This window comes from Octodon degus, unplaced genomic scaffold (assembly GCF_000260255.1).
Source record: "Octodon degus isolate 3935 unplaced genomic scaffold, OctDeg1.0 scaffold00223, whole genome shotgun sequence".
NCBI lineage: Eukaryota > Metazoa > Chordata > Mammalia > Rodentia > Octodontidae > Octodon > Octodon degus.
Window position 1 is genome coordinate 419537 of NW_004524799.1, and position 27612 is coordinate 447148.

Consider the following 27612-nt stretch of genomic DNA (forward strand, 5'->3'; position numbering starts at 1 on the left):
TTTAGGGAAAGAAACAGGCAGTAGGAAAACGGAGGGAGAAAGAACTGTATTCTTTCAGGCCTTTTCATTTTGGATTATCCACAAATAACATTTTAATAATACAATGGAAAGGAAGAAATCCTGAACCTTAAAAGTTATTAAGAATTAAGATGGTAAACTGTTCAAATTATTTTATTAAAATAAAACTTAGTATATTACTTTGAGTACAGTATTACAAAAAATAGAGTAGATTAATTCATCAACATAAATTCTCAAAAAAATAATATTTTGGGGTATGACATACAGAAAAACAAAGTTATCTGTATGTATAGATCAGAGGACAATACACATAGAAAAATGACCTGAACCTCATTTCTAAAACCTACTAAGACATGGCCTGCTCTGTCCTGCAGGATCTTCACAAATAGAAACGCAGAGTTGGAGGATGACATCCGACTAAAATTACCCAAGCCTAAATGCATGAGTAATTCTAAGCAAGAAGAATTTTTAAATTACTATACTTTCATTACTACAAAAGGCTTCCTTTTAACCTTAAAATACTGTAAGTCCAATACCACACAATTATCACACTTGCCAATTCCTCATAAGAATGCCTTAGTAAGGTTGGGAAGACAGATCAGCAGTCTAAGCGCCTGCCTGACAAGTGCAAGGACCGCAGTTCCATCTTCGTACCGCATGCCATGCTGGCCCCAAAACCAGGCATGGTGGCACAGGCCTGTAATCCCAGCATTGGGGAGGCTGGGACAGGAGGATCACTACAAGTCTGAACTTCATTGTGAGATCCGATATCAAATAAATACGCAGACACGCACGCACGTACGTACGCATGCCCCCCTCTTCCTATCAGCCCCAGCTAATTATATGACTGAATTAAGTCTCCAATTAGGTCTCAAACTTAACAGCTCCAATCTGAATCACTCTAAATATAATTCCACCATTTTTCAGTTTTAATTACAATTGTATTATTTAATGTTACAAAGGTAATATGGGTGGGGCAGGGCCCAAGGGGATTACAAAATGATACTGAATTTCTAACTTACTAGTGGAACAACTTCTTCCTAAATACAGAAACTTCCCTTGAACTTAATACCTAACAATTAACATATGTTACAATTAACCATGTGTGATTAAACTTGTAAAATCCATATTCATAATTAAAGTTCATGGTATAAAATGGTTTAACTATCAAAACTAAATTTTTATAGTATGTAGGATAGTCATTTTACTTTCCCTATATTTTTACCTCGAAAAACAGAATTCTTGTTATAACCAGTGAAGCAGAGTTTTCAATCTTTTCACATGTTTACTGTGTCATTTTACTGTCCACTAATAATTAGTCTGCTTGTCATGAGCTTTGCTCTTTTGGGTGTAATCTGACTGATTAATAAAATGTAAATGAATCAATGAATGGAAGTCAGGACTCTCTCCACACATAACCTGCACAGGATTAAACAGTAAGGCAAACAAGCCCACTTTTCATAAGAAACAATGAAGGCCAGAAGAAAATAGAAGGAAAATTTCAAAGCAGTCAAACAAACAGAATTACAACTAGCAAACTTATTAATTAAAAATAAAGGTTAGAAAGCTTATACTACAGCTAAGGACAAATCAAATCAAGAACAAGAAAAGGTGGGGATGGGGCGGCGAAAGGGTAGTCAGAATTCAACTGCAATGTGTATCATTTCTGATTCAGTGGCATGGGGATGGGTGGTATTGGTGGTACAAAGGACTTTGGTGTTAATGTTTAAAGTACCCCTCACAACTTTGAACTTTAAGGTTTTTCCAAATGATTTTGCTACACAGATGAGTTTAGGACACACCAGTATTAAGTTCTGAGTATATCCCACAAAAATATACATAATGGGTTGCGACACGATCTTGCATCTCCTGGATATGAGTTTATATACCTTACTGTTACACTTGGATCAAAGTATCAAAACAAATATTATGCATATGTATAACAGTATTTTTCTCTAAAACTGTTCTAAGATGCATGTTATGTACAAACTATAATTATCTAATATTCAGTCTCACTCCAACTATTTCCAATTTTCTATAGTATAATACTGCCTAAAGTAAATGTGCTTTACCTTTAATTATCAACTGAGCAAAATCTGCCATTCACAAAACAAAATGTCCTAATACCAGAAAAGGCTTTAAAATAAAAGTAGCCATGAAAGTAATGACAATGACTTTCAGAAGCGACTCTAGTATGCCTTTCAAATAGTGACATATAGAGGAGCTATTTTTAATCTTAAAAAAGGAAGGAAACTATATAAAAACAATGCATTACAAAAACTATCTGAAACATTTTGAAAAGAAAATGAGGCATTTTGCATCATCAATAAGGTAAATCTTAAAAATAAACATGAGCTTATAAATCAAATAGAGGCAAGTTATATTAAATGAAAACGTCTCTGCACATAGCAAGCATTACATAACTCACTTGACCACGTTTAATCAATATAAAATGTAAATTTATGTAAGACTTACATCCCAGAACTCCATTAAAAATTATCTGTATATATTTAACTTCATTGAAGCTTGAAGTGAGTGATAATTTGTTTGTATTTTAAATTGGATAAGTTAAAGCACTTACCTGGGTTTCATATAAGTGGGCAATGTGAAACTGAACTGCAATGGATGATGGAAAAAAGTCATTAGCACTACAGAAGAATTTGGGTAAATTAAGTAAGAATGACATGAAATGTAAGACAAGCACCACCTACAATATATAAATTTCATTAAGAGAATAAAACTCATTTGCTTTCAGTAAAATACACAAACAAGAACATTAAAGAACAAGAAGCTGCAAATATTCTTTGTCATATCAAAATAAAATTTGTCAATATCATGAACTAGCAATATATAAATGGGAACATCTTACAAAATTCAAAATGGTAATATTAAACAAATAAAAATCCTCATGATTTGCACATTTCAAAACATAGTATTTATAAAATACTTTTAAGTTAAAAAAAGCTAAATATTTAATAAAAAACACTAAAGCTTAAAAAGTCACTAGATTTTTTGATGTATCATTTCATATAAACATAAAGATTTTATAGACCATGGTGACACTGCTAATAACAGAGAGTATGTGTTATTTTTTTCAGTTTTTTAGAATTAGATAAACTTCATCATTTAAAGAATATGTGAAACAACTTGGAGGACAAGTATTAAACAGTTCCAAGATTAATGAGTAAATGTTGAAAATAAAATTAGTAACAATATTTCAGCTTTTATTTCCAACTCTTCATAACTATATAACTACCTAATAAAAGCAAAACTGAGCTCAGAATCAAAACTGGCTACTGGCTACTTAAATATTGTGAAACTGTAAATCTTTCAAAACTGTATGTAAAATGGTCAAGGGGACTCTTTTATCTTTTTTTTTTTTTCCCCTCCTGTATTTTAGGGAAGGGTCTACAGTGTGTTCAGCGTCTCACTACTTGATCAGACTCGGAGTGATCCTCCTGTTTACAGCCTCCCAAGAGCTGGGACCACAGGCACATGTCACCACACCTGGTCTCAACTGCCATCTCAGCACATCCCCCAGGGCGGGGCTGGCAAGGCAGTCCCAGGGATCAAACACCCTGCCCCTGCTTACAGGTACTTTGATCTACTGAGTTATTTGGCTGGCCCTGAAGTGTACTTTTAAACACAAGGTCCAAAGGTAATAATATGGAGTGTGCACCTGAACTCTCACTGATTCTGTAATGAGAAGATGCACCTGGGAATCTTCTTAAAAACATGGGTTTCTGAGATGATGACTCAGATACTCTAGTCTGTCTTTTTATTCAATTCTGTGAGAAATTCTTGATGGCTAGCCCCTATGTCAGTAGCTGGGAACTGCTAAACTACATAACAGTAAGTTACCTGTGATACAAGCAAGATAGCAAACAAACTACATAAGGAACTTCAAAATCACCATAACAATTTTGGATCAAAAGTACTACATCTCAGTGTTAAGTTAAATATCAAACATCAATTAAAACATGAAGTTGAATTAAGATATACTCCTCAGAAGATGAAAAACAGCTTTTAAGGAAAAACATAGTAAAATAATAATATGAGCTATCTAGTAGGAGTGTGTGTGTTCTGCAGATTTGAAGGTATCTCTTTCTCATACCCTAGTCCAGCGCAGCTCCGATACCTGTCAAATCTCACATCCTTATATTATTGGAGAAAGACTATTATAGGTAAAAAGGATGAGAAAGAGAAGGAAAATCTATGCCCATTTCCCCCCAGTCTTCTTGTTCTTCTAATAAAGATGGCAAAGAAGAAGGAAGAGGGGGGAAATGATTAGTAGCTAGCTAGTAAGTATCTCATACATCCACTCCAAACTTCCTTTAGCTCAGTTTGAAGTTTTAACGAAAAGGACCTCATTAATTCCATGAGACGGTAAATCCAGTGTCATCTTTTGGAGTGTGAAAACACTGTACATTTACAATCCTAAAAGTCCTCTTCAAAGTGGAGCATAACTATATAACTAAGTGAAAGTTCTACCTTGAAAGTCTCAGCTAAAACAAAAATCTTCATAAGTTTTTGCCATAAGAGGTCCTGAAATTAAATTTTATTCAGAGTATATTAATTTTATAATTAACAAAACTAATTAATACTAAAAAAACTATCTTATTTGAGGAGACAATCACATAATGCAAAGCCCCAATTGTGATTCTACTTTTGATTCTACAGTTCAAACTATAACTGACCCCTGCTTAATAACTCTAGAAACAGTAAGGGTACTTATTTTTTTCTATTATAAAAATGAACTGTGCCATAAAGTTATCTCCTACAGAAATACATTCAAAAGCTCATTTTACTATTTTATAATTTGCACTTTTTTCAGTAGTGCCAGGGAAGGATCCCAGGGTCTTGTGTATACCAAGTAAGTCCTCTATCACTGACCTACATCCCTAGCCTTGTTAACTTACAATTTTGATCTTTGTAGTATCACAAATAACATGAAAGGATTTTAAAGAGTTGTCAAAGTCTGTGGCACATTCAAACCAATGATGACAAAATAATTCAAAGAGAAATGTTTTACAAAGACAGTAAAGAGCCTGATATTTAAAACAATAATATTACCTTAAAATAGGTAGTCTACAACTGTTGGTTTCCACAAAATATTTATTCACCTTTATCATGGTTACCAAGTAAATCTATACAATGCCTAAAAAAATTCTAAAACATCTGCCCTTCCCCTACAGTGAACAAGCCATCAGCACTAAAAGTTCAAGAAACTCCTCAGTCGCAGACAAAAGAAATGCTGGTCAGCCCTGTTCTATTTTTCTTCTCAATAACCAACAGATGGACACACTATATTTAAAGATGTATTTATGACGGTTCAAACTGTTCTCTTCAAATTCAACATGAGGCCAGCCATAGTGGCATACCCTTATAGTGCCAGCACTTGGGAGTCTGAAGATGGAGGATCTCTGTGAGTTTGAGGCCAGCCTACACTACAAAGTGAGTTTAAGACCAGCGTGAACTGCATACCAAGACCCTGTCTCAAAAAGACAAGAAACAAAAAAACAAAAACAAAAACAAATTCAACATCAAAGTTTTCCACCCTGAGGTACTCAGTCTATCCATCAATGTTTTCCTCAAAAGAGTAATGATTTACAACTAAGATGTAACCTTGACAAAGATTAAAATGAGGATGGTCCAACATTCATGAAAGAAAGGTCCCTCAAAGTTACCCAAACTGACATGTAGTGAACAAAGTTAATTTTAATTTACAGGATAGTAATGAAATAAGTGAAAACAAACTGTTTTCTTATTCCATGAAACTAATTATAAAAAGATGTTAAGGGTCTCTATATAACCTGAAAAAACAACTAAGGAAAAAGTATAAACTAGCACTTCATAAATTGCTAAATCAATGAATTAAATTATCTTTCGCTCTAACTTTATTTTAGAAACTGTAAAAGGTTTTTGTTATTTTCTGTCATTTATCTTGGAAATACACTAATCTTTACCAAATCCTGAATTTCTTTTAAAGAAAATAGAAATCTTTTAACATTTTTCCCCTCTTCATCAGATTTCCTTGGTAATTGATCAAACTAGGAATGATGGCTCATCTTAAGATTTTAAAATCCCAATACTCTAGGAGACTGAGGTAAGGGGCTTACAAATTCAAGCCCAGCCTGGGTAGGTTATCAACTCAGCCAGATTATGTCTCAAAATAAAATATGTGTTTGGGGGATATCTCAAATGAAGGCCCTGGATTCAATCCTTGACACCACAAAAATAAAAAAATAAATTTAAAAAAATACAAAGGGTATAGGGGAGTCTCTCAGTGGTAATGCTACTGTCTTGTCCAACATACGTGAGGCCCTGTGTTCAATCTGAATTACCTTCTCACTACTACCACCATTTAAAAAAAAAGGGGGGGGCAAATATTCAGAATGATAGAAAGCACCTGGGAGGCTGAGGCAGGAGGATCTCAAAGTTCAAGACCACCCTGAACTACAGAGTGAGATCCTGTGGATGGATGGATGGATGGATGGATGGATGGAAGGAAGGAAGGAAGGAAGGAAGGAAGGAAGGAAGGAAGGAAGGAAGGAATAATAAGAGGCTGGGTATATAGCTCAGTATGCAGACTCTGGGTTCAATCTCCAGTATTACCAAAAAGGAGGGGGAAAATGGTTCTTCATTATAAATGAAGATTTATACCATGCTATGGGGAGAGGGAGGGAGGGAGGGAGGAAGGCAGGGAGGCAGGGAGGCAGGGAGGCAGGGAGGCAGGGAGGCAGGGAGGCAGGGAGGCAGGGAGGCAGGGAGGCAGGCAGGCAGGCAGGCAGGCAGGCAGGCAGACTAAAGACTAAACCTACATTCTTTCAAATGCTAGACAGTCTACTATGGAGCTAACAGCCTCAGCCCTCCATGCTCTGTCTTAATGCATGTTATATTCAAAATTCTACAGCTTTCTGACTGATCCAACAATTTCCTTAGGCATTTCTAAACCCTGACACAAAACGGGTGTAACAGTGAAGTGACAAAGAAAGTGAGGCATTGAGTAGGTCTGCTCCTGTCTATGTGTCTCAGCTCAATTCTTGGCTCCCTCTGCCACTTCAGGCTTATAGGCAGTGGCTTTCCACTGTTTACCTTCTGTGGGTCTTTCCTTTCTTCCCTTACCCCTGTTCAACACAGAAACCACAAAAATAACAGTCAAATGCAAGCTTTCTAAATCCTAGAATACTATGAAAAAAATGAAATTTTCATGAAGAATTACTCACTGCTTCTTATACTTTAAAATTTTTATTTTTCAAGGGAGAAAGCTTTTTTAAAAATCCAGTTTCAATCCAATGGTTTTTAAAAATTCTTTACTGGGTATTTTGAAGTATATTAAATACACAAAAACATAATTACTGATAAACACATTATAATATCAACCTCACCTATTTTTTGGAATAAATCTACATAGAAAGTAAAAATATAACAGAAGAAAAACACTGTGCCAAAATATACTTCACATTTTCTTAAATTAGCTGAAGTGTTACCTCATATAATGTGTAGAACTACAATAAAGGTCAAAGCATTAGCTTCAAAATTAATAATAATTTTAATGCCACACACTAAGTAAGAATCTTTGTATATCCATTTTTCCTAAAATGACTGACAAACATAATTTTAATCCCTCTGAGTCATCTACAATATAATAGACAAAAAAAGTAAATCTTGTTCATTAATGCAGATCATTTTAATTCAAAAACCCCCTTGACTGGCCTATCTATTTTAGACACAAGCTGCTCACAGGCTCACATGTTCCAGTTGCACAAGTAGTCATGGCAACCAGTACAGTTAACACTCAATAATTCTATAAGAAAAAAAAAATCACAAAGAATTTATCACTAACATTACTGTCATGATTATTTATGATGAAGTGATCTGACTACATGCAGAAAACTACGGTACTTAATACTTACTTTCAGCATTGGACAAAGTGCAGGGATTACAGTCAACCAAAGCTAACTGAAAATGCTGTAAGAGGAGAATGAGAAAATTAATGCACTAAATTTAGTGTCACGTAAAGTTGTCTTAAAATAATTTTCAGGTAAAATCTAATATAACATTGAAATTATGTCTTATAAATAAAACGTACTAGGTAACCAACTAGAATTACTTTGAATATGTATTGCTGCCCAATGAAGGTTGTTGAATTATTTTCCTGAAACAGCTGAGAAAAAAGAATTAAGAATTAACTTTATCAAGTTATCCTATGCATATTTTTATACGAAAAAGCTTCAGACATTTTTTTAGGTAAATAGGGGTATTATAAAACAATTTAAATAGAACATGTCAATTTTAAAAATAAAAGTAGAAGTCCAATGGTATCAATGTCAGAACACTATTTTTTACTTAAAAATGAGACCTAAACTTTCGTAACCAATAAAATCACAGTGAGAACTGTTATGGAGGGTAAACAACAATCTATCTTTATTGATTCTTTAATAACCATTGTACTTAAGCACCTATAAAATAATCTATGTTCATTTATATGATATAATTATCCTTTTAAGTTCATGTATAAGACAGAATTGTCCCTTTACAATGTGTATGTACAATTCTTCGGACACTATTAAACACTATTACAGTATCTTCTCATAATTTATGAGAAAGCTACCCATAAAATACATGTTAATAACAACGTGTACCACAGTGTTAAAAACATAAATTATAAGAACACTTGGTCACAGTGTGACAGTTAATCAACACTGAACCTGGTATGTAAATAGAGAAGATAAACAATAAGCACCAGAGTTAGTACAAATTCTTTAAGTTAAAAAAAAAAAAGTGAATCTCTGAATACTTCTATAAAAAAAAAAAAGTCCCAGAAATGTATGTTCAAATTTTCTGACCCTTCATGGTTTTAGTTACTAAAAGTAATAAGCAGGGCACCTATAGTGCCACGTACTCAAGGGACTGGATGGCAGGATTTCAAATTCAAAGTCAGCCTGGAAAACTTAACAAGACCCTGTCTCAAAATAAAAAAGGCTGAGGATGTAGCTCCGTGGCTGAGCAACCCAAGGTTCAATCCCCAGTACCCCATTCCAAAAAAGTAATAAAGTGCAAACAATTTCTTTCAAAATACCAACCACAATAATTTCATTCCTCTCCTACCCATGATCTAAACATGTAAGAAGTTGCACTTTTGTGATTTCTAAATGAACAAATAATTGATAATGACAACTTCTAGAGTAAACTCCAAAAGAATTTTCTTTTATCGAGAGAGGTATCAACAAGCATTAAGTACAGTACTCTATTTCAAAACAATAATCAAAACTGTGTTTGGTAAAGTAGAACCTTCAATTAATAAGAATAATATCAGGTACTCAATGTTACCAGAAATGAGAATGCATCTTCTGGAATGAAAGCAGTAGCTATTGCATATCCAATTGCCTGCTATGAGCATGCATAATTACACTAGTTGACATCTGCAGCATTCTTAAAACTTAAACTTATAACATATTCTGATGAGTAAACTAACAAAATTACTATGGCCCTTAAATACTAAATATTCACCTACTTAAAGAATATTTACTGAGAGTCTATAATTCCATAAAGACAGTGTAGATTTGAGATGGGGAGATAACTCAGTGGTCTAAGCGCCTGCCTGGCAAGCACAAGGACCTGGGTCTGATTCCTAGCACTGCATGCTGTGCCGGCCCCAGAACTCCAGTTTTGCCATGCTGGCCATTGAAAATGGACATGGTGGTACATGCCTGTAATCCCAATACTGGAGAGGCTGAGACAGGAGGATCATTAGGAGTCTGAGCTGCATAGCGAGACTCAGTACCAAATAAATGAACAAATAAAAAGATTTTCTTAAAAAAGACAGTGCAGACCTAAGGATTAATGGTCAACAAAATAAAAATGAAAAATTATTTGCCATGGTTGACTAAATGAAAACTATTCAACCTTTTACCACTTCAAGAACTGCTGGTATTCTCCTCCTTTGGCCTACTAAGCAGACTGTGTACCTTCAAATGTCCCTTTATAGTGTGCTACTACAAGAGACAGCAGAGACACTACTCTAAGATGTGAACACTATAAATGTGAGTACTGTGATCATGCTTTATAATCAATTATTTTCTTCTAGACAAAAAGAACAGTACCATAATCATTCAGATTTACTTTTTCATCTAATCTATCCTATAAACAAAAGCTCTCATTTTGATAGAAGACAGACCTTTCCTAACTAAGCCATCAAAATCTACATCTAAGCTGAAAAGAAAAAGCCTTCAAAATGGCAGTACTTTAGTTTTACTATTCACTGAAACCCCACAAGAGTTTCTGTTATCATTCAAGATCTTGCAATGAAACCTAGCAGGACAGTTTTGACCATAGTTTATGTACCAATCAAGTTACTGATGCACCATTTCAAACATACAACATGATAGAATATCAATCATTTCCAAACAGTAAAAATAAAGGAAATTTATTCCAGAAAAGAATGCACACTAAAAGCATGCACATAAGAATGCAAAAATGCACAGAATTATCAAATGTTTGTAAGAAACCCAAGGACCGACCAGATAGCTCAGTGGACTAAAGCACCTGCTTAGGCAGGGAGAGCAACTGGGGTTCAATCCCCCAGGGGGCCATGCTGGCCCCATCCCCAGGGCACACTGAGACTGCTACTGAGAATGGACACAGTGGTGCACACCTACAATCCCAGCACTTGGGAGGACGAAAACAGGAGAATCACTATGAGTCCGATCTGTGTAGTGAGACCCTGTAGATCCTGTACTAAATATATGAAAGAAAGAAAGAAAGAAAGAAAGAAAGAAAGAAAGAAAGAAAGAAAGAAAGAAAGAAAGAAAGCTAACAATAGCTAGTAAAAGCATCCCACATGAAGGAAAATACTGACACACCTTTCATCACACTAAAGGAAAGTGAGGGACCAGGATGAGGATATTGTGACACCATAGCTTCATTTCCAATATCATATTTAAACCAGATGCAAAATAGATGTATCTATTACAGATAAAATAAAAAGAGGACTACCAATCACCATAACCACTCCATAAGCCTCATGATAAAATATCTAGTATCTATTTCTGCAACCAAAAGCAGCATTCAGGACACTGACAATGAACATTTTAAGAGAATTCATTGGTAACAATAGTCTGCTGTGGCATGTGTGCCATAGGTTTGCCTCCACGGGTCTAAGGAAACATCTGTACCTAACACAAAACACTGCAACGCTAAAACTAACCACTGCTCTGTAAGTTATTATGCAGAAAACAACTCTGCAAGTTCAAAGACTATATACAAACCGCAAGATAGAAAGTAGTCTAAAGAAAATTAGTGTCTATGCAAAATTTGCCCAAAATATGTTTTTAAGGTTACACTGATTCTCTTTTCATTGAGCACTTTTGGTCCAATTTAATGTAAAATTGGATTTGTTATGATTTCTTTCGCTATACTTATCACCAAAGTCAACTTCTGTTTTACAAGCTTTTGGCATGTTCAATATTTCAAAATTATGTTACAGTGCCTTGATTCATAGCGCCTATGAAACTTGATTTCTAATTGTGTGAAAATCTATATTCACACAATTACATGAAAAATTGGTGTTTCAAGACTGTCTCTTTAAATTGTTTCATTTCTACCCGAATAGTTTGTGATTATCTCATGATTGTTTTGAATTGTAGAACTCTTCAACTATATTCTTAATCCTGATGAAAAGCAATGAAACAACTTTTCATAGTTGAAAAATTATGTATATATTAAAAATTATTTATTTGGAGCAATGTTTGGATCCTAGACCTAATCTAAGATTTCTGATTCAGTGATCAGTGAGTTGAAGGGTATCATCCTGCAAAATAGGAATGCCACTGTAAATTATTCTAATAAAATATCAGGGATAAATGTCACTATTTTTTAAGGCTTTTTAAATTCTATGCATAGGGCCAGCAAGATAGTTCAGTGGACTAAGTGCCTGCTTAGGCAAACACAGAGACCATGGTTTGATCCCTGGCACCACATGCTGTGCCAGCCTCTGAGACAGGGCATGATGGTGCATGCCTGTAATCCCAGTGTTGGGGAAGTTGAAAACAGGAGGATCACTGAGTCAAAGCTGTGTAGTGACACCCTGTAGCAAATACATTAAAAAATAAATAAATAAATTCTATGCATGACCCCAAAAACCTTTATTTCAAACCATGTAAATAAACAAAGTGTGTGTAGCTGATCCTGCTATCTCTATTTAATTAAGCTAGACATGGGTTTTCTTTTCTCTATACCAGGCACTCTGTTACAGCTACAGCTGCAGAAATAAATACAAAGCTCAAAAAAGAAAAAAAAAAAAAACCCTCCACTGAAATTAAGGTGCTATTAAAATAAATTTAAAAATTAACCTACCCCAGGAATGTACAGAACAGATCATTCTATAATTAAATCCAAAAAGAGACAAAATAAGAGTTAGTTCTGCCTGAGGAAACTCTAGTTCTTTTTACAGCCCCTTACAAAATGGGGTATTATGGATCATTAAGTGAGAGAAGGGAAGGTGTGCCAGGTGTTATTGCATATCAAAGGTAAATTATATTTTTTTCATTGTTATGGACTGTTACGCTTCTAAAAGTATGATTTTTAAACCAGCAAGCTTGATTTATAAAACTAGCAGTCTATGGCAAATTGATGAGAACAAGGAAATGTCTTAGGATGTGATGGTACATACTTTATGAATTTGGTCTCTGAAAATATGATCTAGACGTAAAACTTAAAAATTCTGGTAGAGTTTGTGAGACATGTTGCCAGCCAAACTAATCTGACTGATGTTTTCTCCTATCCCTCAAAATCAGCTCTACTGAATAACAGTATCTCAAGAGCTAATAGATCCTCAAAAATGTTCACTCAGAAAAGAAGCTCCTCCTTTAAAGTTTATTATACCTGCTTTCAAAAGTTTCTTGGGCGAGCCAAATACCTCAGCGGATTAAAGCACCTACAAGTAGGTGCAGGGTCCAGATTTGATCCCTGGGGCCTGCCCTGCTGGCGCTGGCCCCGCCCCGGGGGTGCACTGAGACCGCAATTGAGACTGGGCATGGTAGCGCACTCCTGTAATACCAGCTAGCATTTTTTGTTGGTTTTTGGGGGTTTTTTTTTGTTTGTTTGTTTGTTTTGTTTTGTTTTTTGGTTTTTGGGTTTTTTTTGTGGAACCAGGGATTGAACTCAGGCCCTTGCGCTTGCCAGGCAAGCACTTATTCTACTGAGCCATCTCCCTGGACCCAATCCCAGCTCTTGGGAAGCTGTAAACAGGCGAATCCTTACAAGTCCAATCTAGTAGTGAGACCCTGAACACCCTGTAGACCCTTCCAAAAAAAAAAAAAAACTTCTTGAACAGTGCTGGGCATGATATCCAAGCCTGTAATCCCAGCACTCAGGGGGCTGAGGCAAGAGTAACACCATGAGTTCTAGGCCAGCCTAGGCTACAAAATGTGATCTATTTTTTAAAGAAAAGAAAAAGAAACCATTTCAAAAAGAAAGAAAACAAGAAGATGGAGAGGAAGAAGAAGGGACAAGTGGAAAGGGGGTAAGAAGGGGAGAAGCAGAAAAGTTGGGAGAAGAGGAGAAGAAGGAATAAGTGAAGGAGAGAAGAGGAAGAGAAGACCAAACACACTGCACAGCAAAGATATTCAAAATCTTATTTCTACCTCTTCTTTAGGCTCCAGACTTAAATTACCTACACCAACATCTGATGTCCCTCAGGTACTAACAATTCAATACAATATATGATCAACTGACTCATCTCCATTCGAAGCCTTTTCAACTCCTAAATCCAAAACTTGTTGCTGCTTTTTTATCTCTTGCTTTAGTTGATAATATAGTGATCCAAACTAGTAAAGGGGGACTCTCTTTGCACTATCAACTCAGATAGTAAATCTCAAGATCTCTAGAATGCATCATCCTCACCCTCCCTCCCATCCTTTGAGAATCTACTTACTCTACTGTTCTTATTCATCTTTTTTTCTGTAACTGTATCCTAGCTAGTCTTTCAAATCTTTATTACTAGCATATTTTACAAAAACATAGAAATGTGACTTGAAGTTTTTAAAAATCTTGCCCTAGTGCATGACCAATGTGTATACACAAAATGATTAAGATATGAGCTGACCAGGGCCGGGGAGATGGCTCAGTAGAATAAGCGCTTCCCTGGCAAGCACAAAGGCCTGAGTTCAATCCCTGGTTCCGCCAAAAAAAGATATGAGCTGACCTAATGCTCGAATTTTTTCCATCTAATAATTTGCATTCATATGAGTAAGACTAATAACATAAATGAGGTGAATATGATGTATGTTTTATAATGGGGAAACTATAAAAATTTGTACTGTAAAATATTTTTATTTAATTTTTCAGTTTCTTACACTAGGGAAACAATACAGTGTTTACACATGCAAGTCTGATTTATTTCACTTATGAGCAAGTTCTTTATAGAGTAAGTAAGATCCAAAAGGTACAGTACATATTGTGAAAGGGAAAGAAACAGCTCAAAAGGAAAAAAACAACTGGGATGGGGGGGGGGGAGGCAAAGGGGAGGAAAGATACAGAGAAGATAGTTAAGATAACTGTACTACTAAATTCTACTAGTTCATTGAAAAGAACAGTTAGAGCTTATATTGCTTCATCAATTTTGCATGCCTATATCTGGTAATCTGAGCAACTACTCTGAAGATAATATGCAATATATAATAACCATTGTTAATTTCAATTCTGTATCAATTTTGTCTTTAAAATAAAAAATATATTATTTTGAAACAGAAGGTTCTTTAAATGTGATATTAAATACATTGACTATTTCACAAAGCTGACTTTCAAGACCAAATATAACTATAAATTCTATAAATTTAAATATAAGTAGAAACATTATTTTTTTTAATTAGAAATGACTTCTGCACTTGAAACATCAAAAGGGAGAATAACTATGATGTAGAGAACCTGGAATTATCCTGACTTCTCAGCATCAGAGAACATGGTTACTAAACATACATGGTGTGATCAAAAAAAAAAAACAAAAGGTACATGCTTGCATTTACTACAGTTAAGGACACACTGCCTTTAATCCTCAAAATACTCTATCTCTCTTTCAAAGCACTTATCCCATCTTTCTTGCCATTTTCTCAAGCAGTTCTTCATTTGAGTATCTTCAGTTGTACTGTTAGTGGCTACTATGAGGTTTAAATAAATTAAAAATATTTACCTTTCATGGTTATTTCTACTTTGGGGAAGAAGACACAAAATGCCAGATCTAATAAATAAGGCAGATGAAGATACGGCATAATGTCTCATGAGCCTGCCTTTCCATTTGGAAGGCACTCAGCAGCAGCATTCACTGTCATTTTTATTCACATCTTATAAAGACAATAACAAAAGAGAACTTCAAGAATTGTTTCAGAAAGTGGTAAAAATTGTACTTGGGAGGCTGAGGCAAGAGGACTGCCCTGACTTCAAGGCCAACCTGGGCTATATAGGGAATTCAAGACCAGCCTACACACAGAGACCCTATCTCACAAAAGTAGCGAGAAGGAGTATGATTAATGGCAAAGTGTGTCTTGGCACAATAAATTTTTAAAAATTTAATTACCATATAGCTGGATCACACTGTATTAATTATATTTCCAAACATGTCTTTCGGAGATACTAATGTATTTCAACCATTTTTATCACTTTATATATTGGAGCATGTAATACAACTCAGGGCATAAATAAATGTCAAATGGAAAGAAAATTAGGCTGATAGAACAAAATCAAGAAGGCATTAAATAGCTAGATGAAAAATAAATTAGGATTTCACCTCATATCAAAGAATGTGCAGAAAAGATTGCAAGATAAAGAACAAATTATGAGTAGTAGAAAAAGAAAAAAAGAATAAGTATTACATAAGAATGGCCTTAGTGAGGCATTTAAAGGTTGAATATGGTGAGAACAGAAAATGAGTTTAATTTGTAGAACTGGTCTAACCTTAAGTGATGTTGCTGCCAAGGCCAGAGGACATTCAAATAACAGATAAATTAAATAAGAAGTGCTAAAAAATAAAAAGTATGCTTCTCCCACTGTCTTTATAGCTCTATCAATACCTATACTCTAAGCACAGCTTCCATGATGTGTCAATACTCTGTTGATTCTTTCTTGAAGAATTTCTTTACATTTCAAGTACCATTTTCTAGTCCAAATCTCAGGATAAAGACTAAATCGTAAAGTTTTAAATCTACCAACTTTTTAAAAAAAATTTTAGGGCTTTTTCCAATCTCCTGAAAAAAGATTAGTCACAATTACTCCCCCACTTTACCTCCACACCACTCAAGACCAGAATTTTCAAAATGCCAGTTGAAAAAGATAAACTACTGAGCACCATAAAGGAAATTGAGTAGGAATGGCATGTATGCAGAAATAACACCAAATTTCATTATCTTCATACACTTGAACAAAATATAGTTAAAGCATAAACAAAGAACATTACAGATATTTAGAAACAAGGCATAGATATGAATAAACCAATAGGTAATAATCATTTTGCAGCAAGAAATTCTAGAATACAAAGGGTTCCCAGTAACATAACTACATGACAAATAGTCTGCATTTTATATTAATAAATAAAAGGAAGAATTTTACAGATTTCAAAAGTGGTTTCTAAAAATGGGTACATATGTATCATCATGCTATCACTTAACCTTTCTGACTTAACATATTGCCATACAAAATATATGACAATAAAATTCCTGAGCTTTACCCAGGATATGAGATCAAATCAGGGACCTGGAAATGAAGTAAATGAAGCAAATGAAGTAATGAAGTAATCTTACAGTAAGATGTAAGATTTAGTCTTTATCCTGAGATTTGGACCAGAAAATGATACTTGAAATGTAAAGAAATTCTTCAAGAAAGAATCAACAGAGTATTGATACATCATGGAATGAAGTTTTAAAAGGATTACTATTTTACTCAACAACTTCATGCCAAATATAGTAAGGACGTGAACTGATGAATTGAACTGAATAAAACTGCCATGTCAGTTTGTACAGAAAAGAACTCTATCAAGAGATAAAAATTTAAACTAGCTTCTTATTTTCAAAGTTTTTCAAATCTCTATTATGAGCACGCATTTTACAGCCTTTTCCATGTATCTGCCCATTCAAGAAACACCAACACCCAGTACATTAACAGGCTAACAGACAAGTCTCATTTAAACTGTCTCTGTAATTCTCATCTTCTTACTTATTGTGTATTAACCCCTACAAATCAGCATTTATCATTCTCAAATATGCAGTGGTAACCTAACCAGTGAGGCACGGGTTCCCAAAAACATGAAAGCCACCTTCTACATTTTAACAATTTAAAATAAAAGCTGAAATACTTTAAAACTATTTTTTAAATATAAACATTAGAGAAAAATGCTATATAATTTTTTATCCTATATAATTTTTCTTGCATTAAATAGATGTACTGGCCTTAAATGAAGACTATTAGATGTTACAATACAGGTGCTATTATATCTTATTTTGCATTTGTTAGCTTCACATGAGAGAAATTATTCAAACAGTTTTCCAGGATGTGAAAGTGAAGTCAATTATTTGTCAGAATTAGTGTACTTTGAGCCAGGGACAGTGGCACAGGCCTGTAATCCTAGCACTCGCAGGAGATTAACATGAATTTCAGGCCAGGCTGGACAACATACTGAGTTCAAGATTAGCCCGGATTACTCAGTAAAATCCTGTCCCAAAAAAAAAAAAAAAAAAAAAAAAGAAAAAAAGAGGAAGAATTACTGTTCTTTGAGTGCAATGATAGTATGTCACTTCAAATATATAACAGATATAATTGATTATCAATATCTTTTAAAAGTAATAAAATAAAATGCATTAATTGTATGGTGTTAAATAAGCAACTAAACCCAACTGAAGGGATACTATCTAAAGTAGATAATAGCAACAGCAACAAAAAGCCATGCAGAAATGTCACCTTGGAATAGGCTCTGGTTCAGATAATAAGCTAATTCAAAAATTAAGGACTGGTATCTCCACTACTTACATGAAATCTGTATTAACCAATTTAATGGAAAAATAACACCACATGATTGAAAAGTAAGCTAAACATTAACTTTGTATTTCTGAAGATAAGCAGAGTGAAAAAAAATAAGAATTAAATTATGGGAACGAAAAATGGATTTCAAAAACAATCTCTACTCTGACCCTAAATTAAAAGAGCTTTAGATAATAAATTAAGAACTAAACAATGGCTGAAAAATACTGTAAGTACAAAATATGCCTGTATGTGTACACATACTCATCTTTATTTCAATCTTCTGAGGCAAATAGGATTGTTCCAGCTCTATAGACATAGATAATGAGAAGAATAAGGAAAGTTAGTTGTGTGGTATGTAGAAGGATCAAATTTCAAAACCAAATTCCTTGTTCTCGGAGATGTTTACAAAGTACCAAAATGGAATTAATCTGTTTTAGAGATACATTTTGTGAGAAATATTATCACCAGCAATTAAAAAAAAAAAAAAAAAAGTCAGCCCTGGAACACATTTCATATGTAGGTGAAAAGAAGGAACCTATTAAGAAAATAAACTATTGTATTTAAACATTTTATTACCTAAAAAATATTATACATACTACATCCTTCTGGAAAGGGAAAAGAAATATGAGAAGTTCTGACCAGTAATAGATTGTTTATACTGCCATTCACACTAAAATATCATCAGGACAGTATATATGAAGATTTGAACCCTGCTCAAAGACTGAACATAACTGGTAATGACAATTCATTTGATAAGGAATCAACCAGGAATGGCCATGTGTACCATATTTCTAGCTAATGAGATACAAGGTGAAGTATTTCTTTTAAAAGATCAGCAGGAAGTCAAAATCTTTTTCCTATATAAAACAACAATCATCTACTAGGCCCTTATTTTATGCCAGCACTACATTAAGCACATAAACCACTGCTCTACAAGGTTTTTCTATACAAAACAAGAAATACACAATTTCTCTTTAATTGCACATGGCAACTACCCTCTTACATTATCAAACTAGAGCAACCAGCCTTTAGAACAGCCAACATAGAACAGAAAAGGTTCCTTGACAGAACTCAGGATCAGATGAATCAACCAACCCCAGAGACTGGACTTCATATAAGCTAGCATGTCTTATTACTTTATCCAGTCTGAGTTGGAGGTTTTGAGTTTGCAGTCTGAAATGCATCTACATCAATGATGGCAGACTTTTCAGAGATTTCAATGATACAAACAGCCCACTGCAGCAGGCGTGCTACAGGTTCGCCACCACTGATCTCTATCAACACACTGTGCTATGAAAGAGCATAATGTGGTGGAAAACTCAAGAGGTTCCACCTCTATTCAGATGAAGTTAAGTACTAGCCAGGAAAACACAAAGCAATTTAAGGAGAGAAGGGTATTTTTGATTCACACTTGAATGCTAAGCATCTGTGGTAATACACTAAAGTATCACCTCTTCAAATAAAAATGTTGGTATCTAAAATCATCCTTAAAATACACAAATACTGGACAAAGAACGCTTTAAAAGCCAATCTCAGGGTGAGATTAAAATCAATGGAAATCTCTACACTATGGGGAAGAGAAATATTAAGGATTTTTTTTCTTTGTATTTTAGGGAAGGGTCTACAGGGTGTTCAGGGTCTCACTACTAGATGGGACTCAGTGATCCACCTGTTTATAGCCTCCCAAGAGCTGGGATTACAGGCGCGCGCCACCATCAATTGCCGGCTCAGCAAGCCCTAGAGGCAGGGTGGGTACAGTAGGCCCAGGGATTGAACTCCTGGCCCCTGTGCCTGCTTGCAGGTGCTTTAATTTGCTGAGCTATTTGGCCGGCCCAAATATACACTTTTATTTTTTCTTCAGTATGGGGGATTGAACTCAGGACCTCATGCTTACCACAGAGGCACTTATTCTACTGAGCTATCTCCCTAGCAAGGATTCTTAAATTCTTTCCTATATTCATACAAATAAAACATAACAGAATGCTATCCGTTATTTAAAATAAAAGGAAAGCCCCCACCCCCAAAAGCAGCCACTCTTACTTAAATCAATTTTGCTAAGAACATAATGATTTAAAGGCCTTTAATTTATGCCTGAACAAATAAAAGAGTATACAGAAATATTTTAGGTTGTGCATAAGTACAATATGAATACTTTCCGTTAGCCACGGAACATTGTACCCCCTCGATAAAAGGTTCAAATCCTCTTTAATATTGTCACCTTTTCAAAAATAGATTTGTATCCACAGAATTACTATAAGATACATTTAACCATTTTTCCCCTCAAGTGTATTTCCCCAGCAACATTTACTAAACTATCATCAAAAACGGCTTTGCAACACAACAGGCAAGTTGTGACAAGGTTGTGAAATGTTCAAACAAGTTTATGTTGTACTATGTGACATCTTACAAATCTGTGATAATTACTAGAAAATGTGACTGCCCAAGAAGCGTCAAAATATGCAAGGTGGCATATCTGAATTTATTTTCCATTTTAAATCTACTCACGCCCCATAATACAATTTGAGAAAATGTTGTTCTGAGCCTAAAGAAAACTGGTACCTTCCAGGTATCTCTTATACTCACACCTCTTATACATTACCCTGGGGATCTGTTCCTTAACTGCACTTACCTTTGACCACTAGAAGCTAAATTCTTCCCAATCTACTACTTCTCTCATTCATTCTTACACAAAACAGTAGTTGTATGATTTTCTAGTTTAAAAATTGGTAACAAAGACATTCCTATGTAGCTTTTAAAAAATATTGTAGTTTTGTATTAGTGAATTCAAATTACAACTCACTGTAAAGTCATTATCTCCCTTTTGCCCTCCCCTCCAGAATCAAAAGAATATACAATGGAGATATGTAGAACACAGTAACCATTACAAATATTATTTATAAACTCACAAAAAGTTAAGCTTTTTCCTAGAACACCTAATCTTTTCAAATTGCAATTCTTTCTCACGCAGGGAAGCAATACTTTCATGAAAAGCCCAGTGAGAGCTAAAGTGCTAGGAGACACAGCACAAGAAACTCCACAGAAAACTGGAAAAGCATCAAATTTCTATAGATAGAAGTTAGATATCTGGCTAATAACATATTATGTTTTCCCAATGTTTCTATTCATCTATTAGCAATCCACATGCCATAAGAATATTTTTTATAATTTAGATATAACATATGTCCTGCTGGTAGAGGTGAGCAGATTTCTACTGATAGCCACACATAGAATGGCCAAGGATTGAGTTATATATACAGTATCAGTAAGTACCTACTTCTGACCTCTATTGCAGCATATCGCTTATAGGGAAGTAATGTGGATGTCCAAATAGAGATTGAAACCTTCACTCTAGCCTGAAAATAGGTTTTAGTCAAAACTTAAAAGGAAACTTCAATTTGAGCATCATAACTACTTTTTGTATCCTGAAACCCAATCTTATATATCTTCCATCTCATATATAATAAAACAGCTCCATCATCTAAATTGTCAAATATTCTTTTAAAGTGCCAATATAAATTTTAACATTTTTCAATGTTCTAATATGTAAGAATAACAGAAATAAGGAAGGAAAAAAAAAAAAAAAACACAAAAATGAAACATTGTATCTTGAAAAAAACCCAACAACCTACCTTTAAACTAGACTCATAGTCTGTGTTCACTTTGAACATAAGCCCAAGTCGTAAATGAATTTCCTTGGCTCGACAAAAGCTGGGATCAACATAAAGCACCTCCTGAAATGCTTTAATTGCCCTGAAAGAATATAGACATAAGATATCTTAACTTTTTAAAACGTGCATGAATTTCTGCTTGGTAGTACAGTAAAACTTGTTTTATGCAATACTGTTTTAAAAGAAATGTGAGTTTTATTAGAACGATATAAACGGCAAAAAGAAAACTAGAAAGGGACACTTGGGTCTTTTATGTAATTAAATATATATAATCAAATTTCATATAAAAGGGGTTTGGAGATCAGTATTCCAACAAACAATATATTATGGTTTAATAAACTTCTCAGTGTCAATAACTGAGCTCACCAGTTCTGGAATTTGGGGAGGGAGAAAAACAGAGGTTAGGAAGGATTAATCCCTCCTCCTCAAGAAAATTATCACAACTTTTTTGTACCCTGAAACCCAAACTTACGTATCTTCCAGTTCATACTTAATAAACATCGCCATCACCTAAATTTTCAAATATTCTTTTAAAGTGCCAACATAAATTTTCTTGAGGAGGGATTAATACTGTTTCTAGTCCATTCCATAAAATTAAGTCTTTTTACAACTTATTATTTTTTGCTTGCATATTTAAATTGATGATCCATATATCTTTTATGCTGTGTGAGGAAGGGATCAATTCGTGTATTTTTCCCTAGCTAATATGAAATAGTTCTTGCACCATTAGAAGTAAAAATAATCTTCCTTGCTCTAACAGTGCTACTTTGTCATAAATCAAATGTCCATATTTATTGGGTCCATTCCTAAGTTCTTTATTCCATTTAATTTTCCTGTCTATCTTTGCTTCAAATTTATACATTGTATTTTTATGAAAGGTTTTCATTATCAAAAGAAGAAATTTAGAAGTGGGGGGGAAAGGTATATTTTTCACCGATCACACTTTTATACTGCTTAATGATCATGTGAATATAGTACCTAATCAGAAATTAATATTAAATAGTAATGACAAAGACAATCTACTTTAAATTTTTAAATCATGGTAGCAAATATAACAGTATATTAGAAGTCATTTTAAATCCTTACATGATTTAAAGCTTGTTCAAAGCACAAACTTATATATTTCTTGCAAAGCTTTTTAACAACTAGCTGTACCATTACAGATCTTAAACATAGCTATTTTGAATCTGTGATTCTTCAAAAAACAAAACTATTTTTTCTATATTATACCACAAAACAGAATAATTCATATGTTGATGATTTAGGCACTTTCTACTTCCAACAGATTGTGCGGTAATGTGCATGTTTATCATAAAATTAAGAATCGTAAAAGAGATGAGGGGTGCGGGTGGAGCATAGGTGACATCAGACACAATCACAGCTGCTTATGATAGTACTTAATTTATTCCCTGAAGAAGAGCTGTGCAACTGTCTGTTCCATTTTTTAAAGTAGGTATGGTATACACATATCTCCTTATTTGATGTACACAGACTTTAAGGCAGGAGAGGCAGTCAAACAACTAATAGAAAAGAACTAGGGCAAACTACCATTCTCATTCAAAGGTGGCTTACTCAGTCCCTGAACACACACATGGCAGAAGACAACACACGTGTTTGGGGAGAGAGGGCTGACAAGATAGCTTAGCAGTAGAGCACATGCTAGCATGCATGTAGCCCTATATTCAATCCTCAGCACTCCCAGCCCAAAAAGGTTACAACAGAGAACTACAATAATAAATTATGCTAATTAAAACATAGGATATGACTGACAAAAGGTAGGGAGTAGCTTTAGGAAGCTCCTAGGTTGATAGCAATGTTTTACTTCTTGACCCAGGTGATTGCTATATGAATTTTTATTTTACATTAACATGTCATGATGTACACCTAGGATCTACATATTTTAAATGACATATTTTATCGTAATAAAGCTTATGAAGAATGCTTCATAATGTCCTAATTAACCTTATGTTACGATACAGTTCAGAAAATTATCTAATGGAATAAATGGGTCAGAACTAAGCAATGTCCACATGTGCCAATAAAAACTCAAATAGCCTGAATCACAGATACAAAAGAAAAACACAGCAAGGAAAGAAAGAAATAAAGAGAAGTTAGGAAAGGAAAAAAGGTACAATAAAAGGTATACAAGGAGGAGAGTGATAGGGAACACAGGAAATCAGTAACAATGCCTCAGGGAGGAACTTCTTATTCAGTCTGTTTCTATTCCACCTTCTCCATAAACGTAGTATTTGTGGATGGTTTACTGAAACAGTGCCTTTAGTATAGATAGCTCTTCCATTTGATTCACAATATGACACAGTCACAAAAAAAAAAAAAAAAAAAAAAAAAATCAAGGGATCTAACACACTCTCAGTGTATGTTAGCGTGTGGGGGGGAGAGGGACCTGTTAACCTATTAACACAAAGACATACTCCAAACACACTTAGGTTAGGCTTCTATTTACTTTTCAAAGACTTTTTTAAATTGTTCAGGACAATAAGCTATTATTTTAAATGCACTACCTTGTAGAGCTAATTTTCAGTGTTTTATTACTAGATTTATAAAATAAGTCTTTAACGACTTTTTCACTTTGCTCTAGTTTGCATTAATTAACAGATGACCCTTGTGACTGCCTAATAACCACCTTACTAACAATAATCATATCTCCATGTTGGGTGTAAGATCTGTGAACAACAGCTGTACAACTCCATTCCCAGGTACATCCCAAACACTGGTCCTCTTCAAGTATGAAACGGCCTATACTGGCACTGTTCTCTTCAGTGTTTCTCCTTACTGTGCTCTCCTGCTGTGGAATATTTTCACTTTTTTTTTCCCCCCCCTGTGGAACCGGGGATTGAACTCAGGCCTTTGTGCTTGCCAGGGAAGCACTTATTCTACTGAGCCATCTCCCTGGCCCAATATTTTCACTCTTAAGCTTCCTTCTAAATCTACTGTTAATGGGGCCGGGGAGATGGCTCAGTGGAATAAGCGCTTCCCTGGCAAGTGCAAAGGCCTGAGTTCAATCCCCAGTTCCACCAAAAAAAAAATTAAAAAATAAATAAATAAATAAATCTACTGTTATCTTCAAGGCTCACCACCCAACCTTAGCATCAAATATTTTTTAATTAGTGTTATTCAGCAGTTAGGTCGAGTTTATAAAATTACTTTATTTTCTACCGATTTGCATTGTCTCCAGCTTTTCTAAGTCTATTCTTTAAGGTTCACATTACTTTTACTTTTAATATTCTAAATAATATAGGAAAGGCTTAATAGGTATTAACTGATGACAATTAATTGATGAGGCTTATTACTTAAGTGGACAGGGTGGGGGATATAGCTGAGCAACGGTAAGCACGTGCCTGGGAAGCAGAAGGTCCTGAGTTTGAACTCCAGTACTATAAAAAATAAAATAAATTAAAAAAAAAAAAAAACTTTGAACAGATGCTCTACAGTCTCTTTTCTTTACTGACAGTTTACCTCATCTAACACAAAATACATTATTCATTTCCTTTCTCAACTTTTGCCCATCTTTCTTTCCCACATGCTCCTTCAATTTTCCCTTACCTAGGAAAATAAAGCAACTAAGGGTAAGGGAGAAAAGAAAATACCTGTGTAGGGCAGAGAAAACAAGTACCACTTGCTACGGCTTGTGTCTAATGTCTCTGGTGTGTGATGCTGGGCTCAAGGGTGTGTGATTACCAAGTCAGTCCACTGATTGGTCTGCCATAGTTGTAGGAGGAGACAATAGGAGGTCGTCCTTGGGTGTGAGTGCTAAGGGCAGGGAGCCTGGACAGAATACAAGGAAAGGAAAGAAGGCTACTGGGGTCACTTGTCACTTGCTGCTTTGTTTCTCCACTACTTTACTGCCTTCTATCCACCATGAACTGTTTCTCCTCTGTCATGCCACCCTACCTTGGAGTCAGCCAACTATGAATTGAAACCTCACCAACTGTAAACTAAATGAGCCTTTCTTCAACTTTTGGGTGTTGGGTATTTTGCTGCAGAAACAAGACAAAAATAACTAGACAATATATTCTCATTTTAGTTTTCCTTTTACTACAATTCTATCTCACCAAAATCCATGCATCCAGAACAGTTTCTCCAGCACAAACTAGAATAAATCATCAACAGATATAATGTGTTCTGATTTCAGAGTTCTGACAAAGAATTTTATAGTGATGACTACCAAAACTAAAATATGTTTATGATAAAGTGCCTGGAAATGTTCAGTTTTTTAGAAGTTCACTGTGTTCAAAACTTACAGCATACTCTGTACTGCAACAAAAAAGTTATGTATTACTACTATGCATGATATAATTGACAATTTTAAATTACCTAAAAAAAATTTTATTTTGCCAATATTATGTCTACATAGTTTTCAGTTTATTCAGTTTAAAGTTTTTTAAATTTCTATTAACAATTTTAAAAGGAAAATTATAGGAAAAAACTCAAGAGCACTACTTCCAAAAAACATATGCATGTGCTGAATGTATAGTAAAACAATTGTAGGTTTTAAATTTTTTAATTTATTCATTTATTTGTTTGGTACAGGGTCTTGCTATGCAGCTCAGATTCCTAGCGATCCTCCTATCTCAGCCTTTGGTGGCCAGCACAGTGTGCCCAGGCTTCTGTGGACGGCAGGTGCTTAGACCGCCACACTATCTCGCCAGTCCAACCATCATAGCTTTTAATAACATTTCTAGAAAACCAACCTCCTCTATAGTAAAAATAACAATACTAGCTAATGTTCCTATTACAGGTTTAGGTGAGTCCATAAATTTTCCTCAAGGATACATGAAGGAATAAATGAATGACTTCCACAAAATTTCATAATAATTAAAAGAATATTCTAGCTCTAAATCTATAACATATATACACACAACATACATGCTTCCGTATGTACATTAGGAATTAAGAGGTTCTTTTTAAATGAAACAATCAAATATTTGATGAAATAAAGAGGTAATAAGATTTTAAAAGGTAGAGTTGGAAAAGAAGACAGATCAAACATTAAATGGCACAAAGAAAGTCACACATAAAATGCTTAAGATGTTTTTAGGGAAGTGTTAATACAGTGTGATGAGCACAAAGAATGTATTTAGAAGAGCACTAGCTGAGCTAGCAGGATCATTTGAGGCTGAATCAGAAAGGACCTTAAATGCAAGGTGAAATTAGAAAGATCACACACTGGGTTATTATTTTACTTTCTCTAGACAGTCTTCACTTAAATCTCAGACAGTGAGATACATTTTTTCCTGTCTCTGTTGGAAGACTTACGCTTTCTTCCATAATTTCCTTGAAGCTTAATCAAAGCCCTTTCAGATTTTCTCTGGCAATCTTTTTTATCACTAGTTAAGCAGATTTTTATTAGAACTGCCTTAGTTTCACCTCCTAGTTTTTGTTTTCTTAGTTTTTAAAATGGCACTGTACATAATAAACATATGTTATTGAACATCAATTGTTTTTCATTTTGTTTTTTTGAGACAGGGTCTCACTTTGTAGCCCAGACTGGCCTTAAACTCACAAGGATTCTCCTGCCTCAGCCTCTGAGTACTAGAATTACAGGCATGTACCACCACACCCAGATAACTGTTTTAACTTTAATGGAAACATAATTTACATTAAACTTTCAGTCAAAGAGCATGTTTATATTATGATAGCTTAAAAAATATATGGGAGGTAAAGGTACTGGGGACTTCAGCTACAGCACTCCTGCCTTTTGTTTTAATTTTAAGACAGCATCGTTAAACTGTCCAGGCTGGGCCAACTTCAAATGCTCCAGCCTCAGCTCCCAGAGCACTGGGATTGCAGATATTTGCCACCATACCTGGAAATATTAAGCTTTTATTACATCCCATTCCTAGATTAAAGGTACCATAGCTATACAGGTGTAATTGTGCACTATTTTCTTTCATTT

General features: G+C 34.6%; 1 protein-coding gene across 6 annotated transcripts in view; it reads right to left on the reverse strand.

Moving 5' to 3' along the window:
* Kdm6a (lysine demethylase 6A) overlaps positions 1-27612 on the reverse strand; it is a 201491-nt gene that overhangs the window by 71444 nt on the left and 102435 nt on the right. For 5 of the 6 annotated variants that reach the window (XM_004645303.3, XM_004645306.3, XM_004645307.3 and 2 more), the window contains exons 6-8: positions 21657-21777; positions 7935-7989; positions 2600-2634 (exon numbers count right to left, since the gene is read on the reverse strand). In XM_004645303.3, the coding sequence (XP_004645360.1) occupies positions 2600-2634; positions 7935-7989; positions 21657-21777 (211 nt within the window). The remainder of the gene's footprint in view (positions 1-2599; positions 2635-7934; positions 7990-21656; positions 21778-27612) is intronic. The other variant, XM_012517858.2, reaches the window with a different exon arrangement.